General features: G+C 45.4%; 1 protein-coding gene across 2 annotated transcripts in view; it reads right to left on the reverse strand.

The window, feature by feature from the left end:
- The window catches only part of SHC4 (SHC adaptor protein 4), a 142,738-nt gene that overhangs the window by 34,163 nt on the left and 95,393 nt on the right, over nucleotides 1-13,182 (reverse strand). For both annotated transcript variants that reach the window (XM_008269042.4, XM_070054157.1), the window contains exon 6: nucleotides 8,920-8,971. In XM_008269042.4, the coding sequence (XP_008267264.1) occupies nucleotides 8,920-8,971 (52 nt within the window). The remainder of the gene's footprint in view (nucleotides 1-8,919; nucleotides 8,972-13,182) is intronic.

Here is a 13,182-nt window from a genome sequence, read left to right on the forward strand (position 1 = left end):
ATGAGAACAATTCTTAGAGGTTTACAGGCTTTTCTTTATTAGTTTTACGTTTGTCTTCATTTTGTTAGGAGACTAGAAATTAAGAAGTTCAGTTTCTCAGCTCAGCCACCAGATGGTGCTGTGGTACTGAAGCAGAGTGTCCTGCAAGCCTTGGGAACTCATTCAAAGCTCCCCCAGCAGCCTATAGCTAACCAACATCATCAGGGCACTAGTGCATGTACTTTATAACCATGAGAATAAATATAAACAAGTGGGTCCATTTAGGTGGTTTTTTTTTTTTTTTAAGATTTTATTTATTTGAGAGGTAAAGTTACAGACAGTGAGAGGGAGAGACAGAGAGAAAGGTCTTCCCTCCGTTGGTTCACCCCTCAAATGGCCACCATGGCCGGAACTGCGCTGATCCGAAGCCAGGAGCCAGGTGCTTCTTTCTGGTCTCCCGCGTGGGTGCAGGGGCCCAAGCATTTGGGCCATCCTCCACTGTCTTCCCAGGCCACAGCAGAGAACTGGATCAGAAGAGGAGCAGCTGGGACTAGAATCGAAGCCCATTTGGGATGTCGGCACTGCAGGCGGTGGATTAACCTACTGCACCAAGGCACCGGCCCCTCATGGGGTTTTTAAAAGAACTTTCCTCAAGGACTTAGAACCATGGCCTTCCTATGCTGAGCTGGTGCCGGTGACCTGGGCCTCTCCCTAGACTAAACCCTGAGAAAATACTGAAATCTTCCTGGATTGCTACACACTTTGAGTAAGCAGTGAAGAGAACGTGGCTAGTTGGGACGGCACTGTGGTGTAGCAAGTAAAGCCGCCATCTGCAGTGCTGGCATCCCATGTCAGCGCCAGTTCAAGTCCTGGCTGCTCCACTTCTGATCCAGCTCTCTGCTATGGTCGGTCGATCTCTCTCTCTCTCTCTCTCTCTGCCTCTCCTTCTCTCTGTGTGTAACTCTTTCAAAATAATTAAATAAATCTTAAAAAAAAAAAAGAAGAAGAATGTGGCTAGTCTCACAGCAAGGACAGGTTCAGGCCATGTTAGCCACTTAGTAAATGCCAGCCATTCTTGCTGCAATTTGCCTTTTCTTCAGAAAAGGGCCTTTTATTCTTTTTTTAAAAAAGATTTATTTATTTATTTGAAAGTCAGAATTATACAGAGAAAGGAAAGGCAGAGAGAGAGAGAGAAAGGTCTTCCATCCACTGGTTCACTCCTCAATTGGCCGCAATGGCCGCAGCTGTGCCGATCTGAAACCAGGAGCCAGGAGCTTCTTCCAGGTCTCCCACGTTGGTGCAGGGGCCCAAGTACTTGGGCCATCTTCTACTGCTTTCCCAGGCCACAGCAGAGAGCTGGATACGAAGTGGAGAAGCCGGTACTAGAACCGGCACCCACATGGGATGCCGGCACGTCAGGCCAGGGTGTTAGCCCACTGTGCCACAGCAACGGCCCCAGAAAAGGGCCTTTTATCAGATGAGTAGTGCATAAAAGGGCTCTGGCCAAGAAGGGCGAAAACTGGCAATGCTGTGACTCAGATGCACTAATGCAAAATTTCATCATGCAAAGGGGACAGTGGGACTGTGCAGCATTACTGGTGTGAAGCCTGTCTCCTCTGCTGTCTCCCCTTCCCGCCAGCCACGCTCTCCTCCTCTCCCCTGCAGCCTGCCTTTACCAGTGCAAGGAAACTGCGCGCTCCAAGGCGACCAATGGCCTGTTAAGGGCTGGGCTAAATGGCGTTTCCCACCTTCATCCCCCTTAACTCCTCTGCGGTGGGGGCCCTGCGCCGATGGCTGGGAGAAACTTCTCGTAATGTTCATCTGAGCTCCTTTCCAGCTCCTGACCACTCTTCCTTTGAGTTCTCCAACTTCTCAACTGTGGGGAGCAGCCCGGACTGGACTGAGTTACTGGAATTAAGACTTATTCTATGCATCTGCTCTCCCACAATATGGCGCTGGGAGAGAAGTAAACAGCTTCCGCACAGCTGCCTCCAGTTCAGCTAATAAACTGTAGGACTTGCTCCTGATTGGAGGAGAGCAGCGTACTCGGCGTGTGGGCAGCCGAGTTGGGATTGGCGGAGGAGGACTATAAAGGAGGAGAGAGACGGCATGCACCGGGAACATCTATGGGGAACATCTATGGGGAACATCTAGCTGAAGGAACACCTGTGCAGCCCCCGAGAAGAGCCGGCCGGCGCGGTGTGCCGCTCCCCTGCGGAAGTGGGGAATGTGGCCAGGGGGAACCGCCCTTCCACGGAGGTGGAAGGGATAGTAGCCAACCCGGGAAGAACCAGCAGCAAACCCGGGGAGGGCCGAGCAGACGAAAGAACAGCGCAGGGTCCTGTGTCGTTCCTCCACGAAGAGGGGGAGCGACATAATGGTGCCGTGACTCGGATATGAAGCCTAGACAGGGTTTAGTGTTGCTCCTCCACGAAGAGGGGGAGCGACACTCAACGTTCTCACCCGCATCTCTCTGGGCTCCTCCATCACTTTTAGGGCTAAGGAATTATAAGTACAGTTTTTCCAAACCCACATCTCAGACCTAGTGTCTGTCTGTCTGTCTGTCTCTCTCCTCACCCCACCTTGCTGCACCTTACCCCCAAGACCCTCTTCTTGGGCTTCTTCTGTTGTTTTCCCCTGGATGAATTAACTCTAGGTAATTTTATAACATCATCTTTCTGCTTTTACCTGTCTTTTTTATTTATTTGAGAACTTCTGATTTTTCCCCTTTATAAAATTACGTAAATTATGAAATGGACTTCAGTATAGGAATTCTAGAAAATAAAAAGGCACCAAGGAGCAATAAAAATTACACAAACTCTCACCCTGCAGATAACCACTATGCACACTTTGGCATGCATCTCCCCAGTCCTCCTCCTCTGTAAAGCTATGCCCAAATTCCCTAGGCTCATGCTACGCACGCTGCTTCACAACCTGCCATTTGTTCTCAGTAGTAATGTGAATGGTTTCCATGTCATTATTTATTCTCCTACAACACTAGTTCTAATTGCTGCATAGAACTATGTTTTGCATTCATTTAAATAATTTGTTATCTATGAATATTGAATTAATTTTATTTTTTCTAGCCTTTATCTTCTTTTTCAGATGTTTCTTGGTGCCCTGCAATGTTCTTCCATAAAAGCGTGCTCACAATCAATCCACCCAGTTGTTGGCTAATAACCTCAGGAAGATCCTACTTTTCATAGTCCCCAGGTTTCCTTTTCCTTTTCCCTTTCCTTTCCCCCTCCCTCCCTCCCTTCCTCCCTTCCTTTCTCCCTTCCTTTCTTTTTCCTTTCTTTCTCTCTCTCTCTCTCTCTCTCTCTCTCTGTGTCTCTTTCTTTCTTAACATTGATTTACTTATATGAAAGGCAGAGTTACAGAGAGAGAGGAAGAGACAGAGAGAAAGAGATCTTCCATCTGCTGGTTTACTCTCCAGATGGCCACAATGGCCAGGGCTGTGCCAGACTGAAGCCAGGAGCCAGGAGTTTCCTCTATGTCTTGCACGTAGGCATAGGGACCCAAACACTTGGGCCATCTTGTGCTGCTTTTCCCAGGCCACTAGCAGGGAGCTGGATCTGAGGTGGAGCAGCCGGGACATGAAACAGCACCCATATGGGACAGCAGCATCACAGGCAGTGGCCTCAACTGCTGTGCCACAATGCCAGCCCTAATTCCCGTATTTTCTTCCATAGTAACAGTGCCTCCTTCGTAGGACTGCTGTGAGGATGCAACTGAGATCACGGAAAGTACTCTTGACAATGCTTGGCGTGTGGTTAGCATACAGTAAATGGTGGCTGATTTTTGTATTGGGCTACCTGTCTCCTATGTATAAGAATCTGTTTGGGGTTGGCACTGTGGCAGAGCCAGGCACAGAAATACTTGCATTGCATACAATATCCCACTGACTCCTCAGAAACATCTGCTCCCCACGGATTCATGAATCCACACAGGTAAATAGTCATCAAGTACTGTTCATTCACAGCGGTGGTCCAAACTGTGCCTTCCCTCTCCATGCACACTACCAGCTGGGCTCAGGACCAGCGACAAATCCTCTGACTTGGACTGCACATTACAGACCGCCTTCCTGCCCTTCCACATCACCTTTACAGATGCAAGTCATCATTGTAGCATTTCTGTAGCACGGCAGAAGCTGGAATAATTTTTTTGTAAAGGCTTATTTATCTGAAAGGCAGAGTTACAGCGAGAGAAAGGGAGAGAAAGGGAGAGACAGAGAGAGAGAGAGAGAGAGAGAGAGAGAGAGAAATATCTTCCATCCACTGGTTCACTACCCCAAATGGCTGCAACGGCCAGGGCTGGGCCAGGACAAAGCCAGGAGCTGCATCCAAGTCTCCCACATAGGTGTAGGGGCCCATCTTCCACTGCTTTTCCAGGCAAATTAGCAGGGAGCTGGATGGAAAGTGGAGCAGCTGGGACTCAAACTGGCACCCATGTGGGATACCAGCACTGCAGGCAGCAGCTTACCCTGCTGCACCACAACACCAGCCCCTCTAGGATAATTTTTAAAAAGCTGAAAATCTGTCATGACGCCAGTGGCCTACCGGCTGGCACTGAGTGCCCTCCACAATCTGTTTCCAGCCTGTCTTCATTCACAGCTCCTCAACTTTCACTTCTTCCCTTCCCTGCACCCCACCTTTACACACACACTCAGCATCCGACACACGGCTCTGGGCTCCCAGTACGATGGTCTTCACCTGTGCCTTTCTTCTCGCATTCCACAGATCCTAACTGAGCATCTACTGCAACCCAGGCACTGCTCTCCGGCTACCCCTCCTTTTCCATGCACATCTTACAGCTCATGCTTGTCCCTCACACTGGATCAGGAGCCCACAGTGGCCAGGAATTATTTTTCTTCTGTAACAATCAGCTCACCCCTTGCATATTAGGTTCTAACTCATGATTAGTTGTGGACATAAAAGCTGCGCCATGACCTCCCCTTTGAGGGGACTGTGCTAACCAGGGGCCCAAGTGAGGGGAAACAATTTAACACTAGAGGTATGCATGTGCAAGCAGCGGGTATATTGAGAACATGGTGGCTTCTCACAGAGGTTTTTATAACAAGATATATAAGGGAGAAACAGAAATAAGGGAACAGCAAAAAAGAAAAAATAAGCAATGATGAGAATCCACTAACTTTCAAATACAAAAAATTATTGTATATTTCTAAGCTATTTATCGACTCAGACCTGTTTTCTTAAATAAAAAAGAAAGATGAGATGAAGAGAAAGAAAATAATGCTCTCTGTGTTTCCTAAATTATTCAACCCAATGATACCAGGAGGTATGTATTATTATTCCCACCTAAAAGATAAAAATAAGAAGTTGAGGTTTGAGAACATGAGACCATCTGCCTAGCCTCACACAGCGAGATGGCAGAAGTTAGGATTTCTGACTCCAGCAGCAATCTTGTGTCCTGTGACTTATTCCTTATTTCTCATTTTCAGGTTACTGACTAAAGGAAGAAAAAACTGAAAGCTCTATTTGGACTGTTTCCATTCCTCAAACCCCATGCGTGTCCTCACTCCGCGCTTCTCACGAAAGCCTTCTAGAAGTCTCCGTGCCACTCGGCTCCACCACACAGCTCAGGCCCACAGCCGGCGCTTTCTACGCGAATGCACGGCATCGGAATGTTCTCTCCCTCTTGTTTTACTGCGGCAAAGGGAGAGACTTGCAAGCATGGGGGTCCTCCTTGGCCTTACCCAGTGCCACCAGCTCTGATGTCAGAACTGCTTACCACCGTTTACTTAGGAGCCAGGACATGTGCAGAGACAGGCAGTGACCGGTGGCCAAGTTACTGAACACCTACCCTTCTCAGTGTATTTCTTTTCTTCCTTTTATCCCGCTCAGTTCATGTGAAGGGACAAAGCTTTGCTGTGCAGAGGCCTTTCCAAACATAGAAAGGAGTTCTTCTTTGAGAAGTTCAAGCAGGGATGAAAAGAAGTGGCACTTTTCTGGTATCCCTTGCTGTACTCCCTCTGCCCCTTTACCAGTTCCTGTCTCTCACACCCACTCTTCGGCTGTTAGCCATGCTTCGTTAGGTGGTTGAAAGCGACTTAATTTTTATAGGGTATGTCGTGGTGCTTGTCCTCCCCTCCTTCCTCTCCATCTTATCCGGACCGTGTTCTTTGGGCAACCATTTACTAAGCATCTATTTTATCCCAGGCTCTGTGCCAGTGATCGGTCATCATTTCATTCCTGGCCATCACAGTTGCTTCCAAGTGGACCTCCCTCCCTTAAGTTTCTTCCGGAGGAGAGCACTTTCACTTTCTTATGGACTTGTCTAAATACTGATGGAGATTGTGGATTCAAAAGCCTTCTGCATAGCAGGTAAAGCTGCCGCCTTCAGTGCTGGCATCCCATAAGGGTGCTGATTCGAGTCCCAGCTGCTCCACTTCCAATCCAGCTCTTTGCTATGGCCTGGGAAAACAGTAGAAGATGGCCCAAGTGCTTGAGCCCCTGCACCCATGTGGGAGACCTGGAAGAAGCTCCTGGCTCCTGGCTTCGCATTAGCACAGTTCCAGCTGCTGGAAGACCTCTTTCTCTCTCTCTGCCTCTCTTTCTCTCTCTGTGTAACTCTGACTTTCAAGTAAATAAATAAATATTTTTTAAAAGTCTTCCATAGCCTAGGTAGCTTATGGCAAGAACCTTGGGTGGTCACTGACATCATACATAAGAGTGTTAATTGGTAAATTAACAACAGGAGTCACTGTGCACTTACTTCCAATGCAGAACTCTGTCCTCAAAGAGTTGTATTATGAGAGTTAACAGTAAAACTTGTTCTCAAAGATTTATTTCATCTTAGTGTATTAAATGGAGAATATTCTTATGTCTCATAAGTTTTAGTTATGTGTAAGTGTCCAACTCCATTGCTTGGTTTCTTAGGTGCTTCTTTAATTAATGATAAAACTTGTTCTTAAATATTTTAATGTATTAAGTGGAGGATATTCTTATGTAGTCATGTATAAGTGCTTGCAAAAGATGTCTTATTCTTAGGTGCTTCTTTAAAGTTAATTAAGTTTCTCAAAGGAAAAAAGAAGTGAAATTAACTTTGAGATGCAATGACTTTGAGCAGCACTTGTCTAGATTGTTGAGCAACAGTTTTTTTTTTTTCAAATTGTTGAACTCTTTACTTAGTATAGAGTTAATCTTCTGTGTATAAAGTTAATTGAAAATAGATCTTAGTAAAAAATAAGCCTGGGAATAGGAGAGGGAGGAGAAAGAGGGGCGGGAGTGTGGGTGGGAAGATGGATACAGTGGGAAGAATCACCATATTCCTCAAGTTGTATTATGAAATGCATGACCTTTGTATTCCTTAAATAAAAGGCTTCTGTGCAAAAAAAGTTTTTCCTGAATCCATTTACTACAGCATTCCCCCGCCAAGTAAACCCTTCTTACACTCTGCTTGGTAAACGGCTATCTGAACCCACTTTCCCATAAGACTCAGCCCCTTCTTATTGGGCCTTCTTCTCTCTGCCCACTGGACAACTTTTTCTTCCTCCACATAGATTCTACAATGTTATGTGCTCTGTTCATTTGGCCCCCAACACATCTTGTGCCTTTCCACCTCTGTGCCTTATAGCTCTTTACATTTCCAATTCCCACTCCATGTCTGCTTAATAAATGTGGTAGAGCAAACTCCACCCATGGAGCAGCAGAGATTTTGCTTAACGAAGGGCCCTAGTTAAGGAGGAGAACCAAACTTTCATCCCTAATAGGGGTCTGAATGTCTCAGAGTTAGAGATGAGAATAATACTAATCATGTCTGTCTACAGAGGTCCAACTACCTGAGGAACTCAGGTGTATCTGAGAGATGAGTTGTTTAGGCAATTTTGCTTAATATTAACTCTTCCATTTATTCAGCCCTTCCACAAAATGGTTTTGGAACATCACAATAACAGTGGGGACATGAGTAAGAGAAACTGGTTTTAGCCATCATGGAAATTTTAGCCTACTTGAACAGATACATTAAAGACATCAAGAGCTGCAACAAGTGAGTAAATAAAATAATAGAGTGTGGCATAGATATCAATAAGAGAAACAAAATGTTTTGATGCAGCACCTATGGGATATGCTATTAGGAGTAGGAGCAACTACCAGTCAAAGATCTCTCTGAAGAAGAGGCATTTAAACTGAAATCCAAAAGAAAAGACCAAACACTCAAAGTGGCATTTTGCTCTTTAACAACAAGTGTACATGCTGCACACACATACACACACACACAGGCCAATGCAGACCAATAACATGATTGGCTTAAGTCTTTTGGGTAATTCATTTTTGTACTGATGCTATGGCAGCTAGCCCCTTCATTGTAACCAAAGATGCCTCTCGTTAGTTTTTGGGTCTCTCCAAAGAATGGATCTTAAATCTCACCTATATATTTTTCTACTTTACTCTGCTGGCAGGACCACTTTAAAAAAAATTTACTTAGTAAATTAGTTGGAAAAAAGATTGACAGAAGGGGGAGAGAGAGAGAGAGAGAGAGAGCGAGCGCAAGTGTCCTTCCATCTTCTGGTTCACGATCCCAAATGGCTGCAACAGCCAGGACTAGGTCAAGCAGAAGCCAGGAACCCAGAACCCCATCTGGGTCTCCCATGCAAGTGGCACAGATCCAAGTACTTGATCCATCATCCACTGCTTTTCCCAGGCACATTAGCAGAGAGCTGGATCCAAAACAGTGCAGCTGGGATGGGAACAGCACTCTTGATAAGGGATGCTAGTGTTGCATGCAACACTTTAACCTGCCGCACCACAACACTGGCCCTGTAGGGCCTTTTATTACCAACTCAAATTTACATAACATTTCTACAATGCAACACGGCACTTAGTAATACCCATCACTATATGTATTGAAAATAACTTCTTGTTACTTTTAAAGTCAGTATATACCAGCTCTTACGAACATCTTCGAAGTTGCTTTCCATACCTCGTTGATTAACTGGATCTTTAGCTACATAGGCAACATAGTCTGTAGTATCCTAGAAAAAAGGGAAAATAATTGCATTTAAAATAAATGAATTGGACCATCGAAAGATAAGAGTACATGTAGGGTATGATACTGAGGCAAGAGCTTAAACACAAGAAGAATATGAACACATACTAGTTTAACAAGTGTGGACTTCATATCCATTGCCCCTTAGAGAAACAATCTGAGGATTAAAATGTTAGAGGCAGACTGTGTCATGAAATATAAAAAGGAATGCAGATAGGGAATGGGCTAGGATATATTCTTTAAATTGGCTAGGAACTATGGTTCTCTCCTGTGTTTAAAATGAAAATATCATGGATTCTACAGTCACTGGGGTGTCAACAACTAGGATGGGGCATCAGGATTCCTCTGTTGTCCAAACAGATGCCAATGTATATCAGAAAAATAGTTGATTGAAGAGACAGCTTGGGTTTTGTGTGAAGCACAAGAATAATAAAGCAAAAATGCAAGGTATTCATTTGATAGTGGGAGAATATAGAAAAGAAAGAGTCATTTTTTAAAAAAAGAGAATTCATGAAAACCTTACGTTGGAAAAAGAGATGTGATACTGACTTTGTAAACACAGGCAAATAAACCACTGGTGATGCCAGCTGCTCTTAAAAATGGTAAGCTGATGAGTGACAAGATTTTAATAATTAAGGATGCTTTTTGTTATCTCAATTCTCAGGGAAAAAATACACACAATGCCATTTGCAGATTAGAAGTATGACTCTCTGGAGGGAAGATGCAATCAGCTGGCAGGAAATAAGAGCCCACGTTTGTAATACCCTCAAGGACAATCACTTAATAACTCACAATGAATCACACAGGAAGCAGATCTCAGGGTCAGCAGAGCTCAGGTTACTTTGGAAAATAACACACACAGAAGTAAATTCCTCTTATGCAAAACAAAAAAGGTCTGAAATGTCTCTGAAGCAAATAAGGTCCTACCTATGAGCTTTTGTTTAGATTACTTGAGAAGAGAAGCCATCTCTGGACTTCAGCACTAATATTAAAATGAAGAGGCAGCAGGATGCCCGTGCTGATGTGCAGCTTGTTAGATGACGAGAAGGAGGCTGTGGAGCCTCAGCACACCTCAGTTTCCTCACCTTCAAAACAGTCTCTGGCGTTTTTTTTTTTTTTTTTTTTTTTTTTTTTAGATTTATTTATTTATTTGAAAGTCAGAGTTACACAGAGCTAGGAGAGGCAGAGAGAGGTCTTCCATCTATCTGCTGGTTCACTCCCTAATTGGCCGCAACAGCCGGAGCTGCGCCAATCCAAAGCCAGGAGCCAGGAGATTTTTCCGGGTCTCACATGTGGGTGCAGGGGCCCTAGGACCTGGGCCATCTTCTACTGCTTTCCCAGGCCACAGGAGAGAGCTGGATTGGAAGTGGAGCAGCCGGGTCTTGAACTGACGCCCAAATGGAATGCTGGCAATGCAGGGGGCGGCTTAACCCACTACACCACAGCGCCAGCCTCAAGCATTCTTTTTTTCTTAAGATTTTTTTATTTATTTATTTGAGAGGCAGAGTTACAGACAGAGAGATGGAGAACAGAGAAAGGTCTTCCATCCGCTGGTTCACTTCCCAAATGGCCACAAAGGCTGGAGCTCAGCTGATCTGAAGTCAGGAGCCAGGAGCTTCTTCCGGGTCTCCCACAGGAGTGCAGGCACCCTAGCACTTGGGCCATCTTCTACTGCTCTCCCAAGCCATAGTGCAGAGCTGGATCGGAAATGGAGCAGCTGGGGCGCAAACTGGCTTCCACTCAGCCTACTACACCACAGCATCAGCCCCTTCCAATATCCGTGCAGTCCTAAAATTCTATAGCTCTTAATATCTGGGAGAATTTAAATAACACTAGAAGTAAAACACACTCAGTAAAGAGAAGTAAGAACAAAGATGATGAGATAAGGGAGAATCCTCAGTTTTACTAAAATTCAGAGAGCAATCTGGTAGAAAAAAGATGACTATGTAAGCCGGCGCCGTGGCTCAATAGGCTAATCCTCCACCTTGCGGCGCCGGCACACCGGGTTCTAGTCCCGGTCGGGGCGCCGGATTCTGTCCCGGTTGCCCCTCTTCCAGGCCAGCTCTCTGCTATGGCCAGGGAGTGCAGTGGAGGATGGCCTAGGTGCTTGGGCCCTGCACCCCATGGGAGACCAGGAAAAGCACCTGGATCCTGGCTCCTGCCATCGGATCAGCGCGGTGCGCCGGCTGCAGCGGCGGCCATTGGAGGGTGAACCAACGGCAAAGGAAGACCTTTCTCTCTCTGTCTCTCTCTCTCACTGTCCACTCTGCCTGTCAAAAAAAAAAAAAAAAAAAAAAAAGATGACTATGTTGGGCTATGGAAACTTTTAACTCAGCTTCCTACCCCTTGTAATGTGTTGGATATGAAGTTGTAATCTCTCTCAGTGAGTAACCTAAAAAATATGGATGTGCCTTAGTTGAAGGGGTGATATTCACCTCTTGTGATGGGGGTGCCAGGCACCTAATTCTTCTAACACTGTGGGGCAGTGGGGATCACTTTCCATTTCATAGACAAGGATCCTGAAGCTAAGATAGGTTTTACAAGTCAAGTTTGCTTTGCCAAAGCCTGGCGCTGCCCCTTGTGCCTCCCGACAGAGTCAGACTTCACTGAGAATAGGGTGGCGCCCTATTTCTATTTTAAATCCTCATCAGTGGATTTTCTTTCCAGCTATAGAGAACACAGAGGGTTCCACTCAGTTCAGCCAGTCAAACCTCGCCACAGCGACAATGAATCCAATCCAGTTTGTTTTTGGAAGGGGCAGTGCTTTGGCGAGTTGAAAGAACTGAAGGATGAAAGGCACAGGAAGACAGAAGGAAAAGAATAAAGATTCAGGAGAACATCTGTAGAAGTCACGCAGGGCGTGCCCAGGGTGAATGAGGACTTGGGGCTGTGTCCTAAAGTGATGGCAACCCTTGACATTTGGAAAGGGATAACACGGGGTGAACACCAATCATTGCTTTTCATACCACATTTATAGAAAATTCCTTTAAATGTCTTACAAAAAGTATTTGAGTTCCTTCAAGGATGACCAAGCTACAGTGGTTAGGAAGAGGAAAAACAATGCTGCCGTTTTTATCCTGGATTCAGTCCACCGTCCCTGCTGCCTAACCCTTGGTGTTACAAGGCTGGATGGATCAGGGTCCAGATCCATTATTAAGCTCACACAGCAGCCTCGAAGGGCCAACCACTCTGCCAGCTCCCTGTTTACTAATGGAACCACAAATAGCCATCTGTGGAATCTCTTGGAGAAAAGGTGGAGCTCTTAATTTGGTTTAATTTTTTTTATTTTAAAGATTTACTTATTTATTTGAAAGTCAGAGTTACACAGAGATAGAAGGAGCAGCAGAGAGAGAAAGCGAAGTTTTCCATCTGCTGATTCACTCCCCAATTGGCCACAACAGCTGGAGCTGCACCCATCCGCAGCCAGGACCAGGAGCTTCTTCTGGGTTTCCCATGCAGTGCAGGGGCCCAAGCACTTGGGCCATCTTCTACTGCTTTCCCAGGCCACAGCAGAGAGCTGGATCAGAAGAGGAGCAGCCGGGACTAGAACCGGCACCCGTATGGGATGCCAGCACTTCAGGCCAGGGTGTTAACCCACTGCGACACAGCGCCAGCCCCAATTTGGTTTACTTTTAAATAGTAGCGTGATGGAATGCAATAATTTGGAAATAATCAAACCCAAGACTGAAAGATGAGGAAGTAGTGAAGTCTGAAAGGAAAACTGAGTACCCATCAAAAAGGAAAAAAAGAAATTAATTTGAAATCCTGTAAAGGCTTCTTTCTGCCGTATGCTTCAAAAAAGCTCTGAAAGCAGGCTGTCTTGCTTTGCTAGACTTAAATACTTCGGGTTCCTGGTAGCCAGTGTGAAGACAAGTAATTATGGAGATGTTTCTGAGAATGACCCCATTTAAATAGCATTCACGTAAGAAAGCTGCACCAGCCTGCAAGGAAAGGAACCCGCTTAAGTACTTTAGATGCCAATTTATGAACCAAGGGTCCCACACAGTTACTTTAGGACTTTATTTCTTCTTAGGAGAGACACCATCCTTTCTGATTTCTTTTAAATATTTAGCCAGAGTTTAAAGCAAATTAAAACTCTGCAGTGACACCAGCTGCCAGATTTAGTTGTTACCACTGTCCATCTCTCTCCGGTTTCTGGATCATGTATCTTGCCATTTATGACCCTAAATTTTATTT

This window comes from Oryctolagus cuniculus, chromosome 12, assembly GCF_964237555.1.
Source record: "Oryctolagus cuniculus chromosome 12, mOryCun1.1, whole genome shotgun sequence".
NCBI classification, from domain to species: Eukaryota; Metazoa; Chordata; class Mammalia; order Lagomorpha; family Leporidae; genus Oryctolagus; species Oryctolagus cuniculus.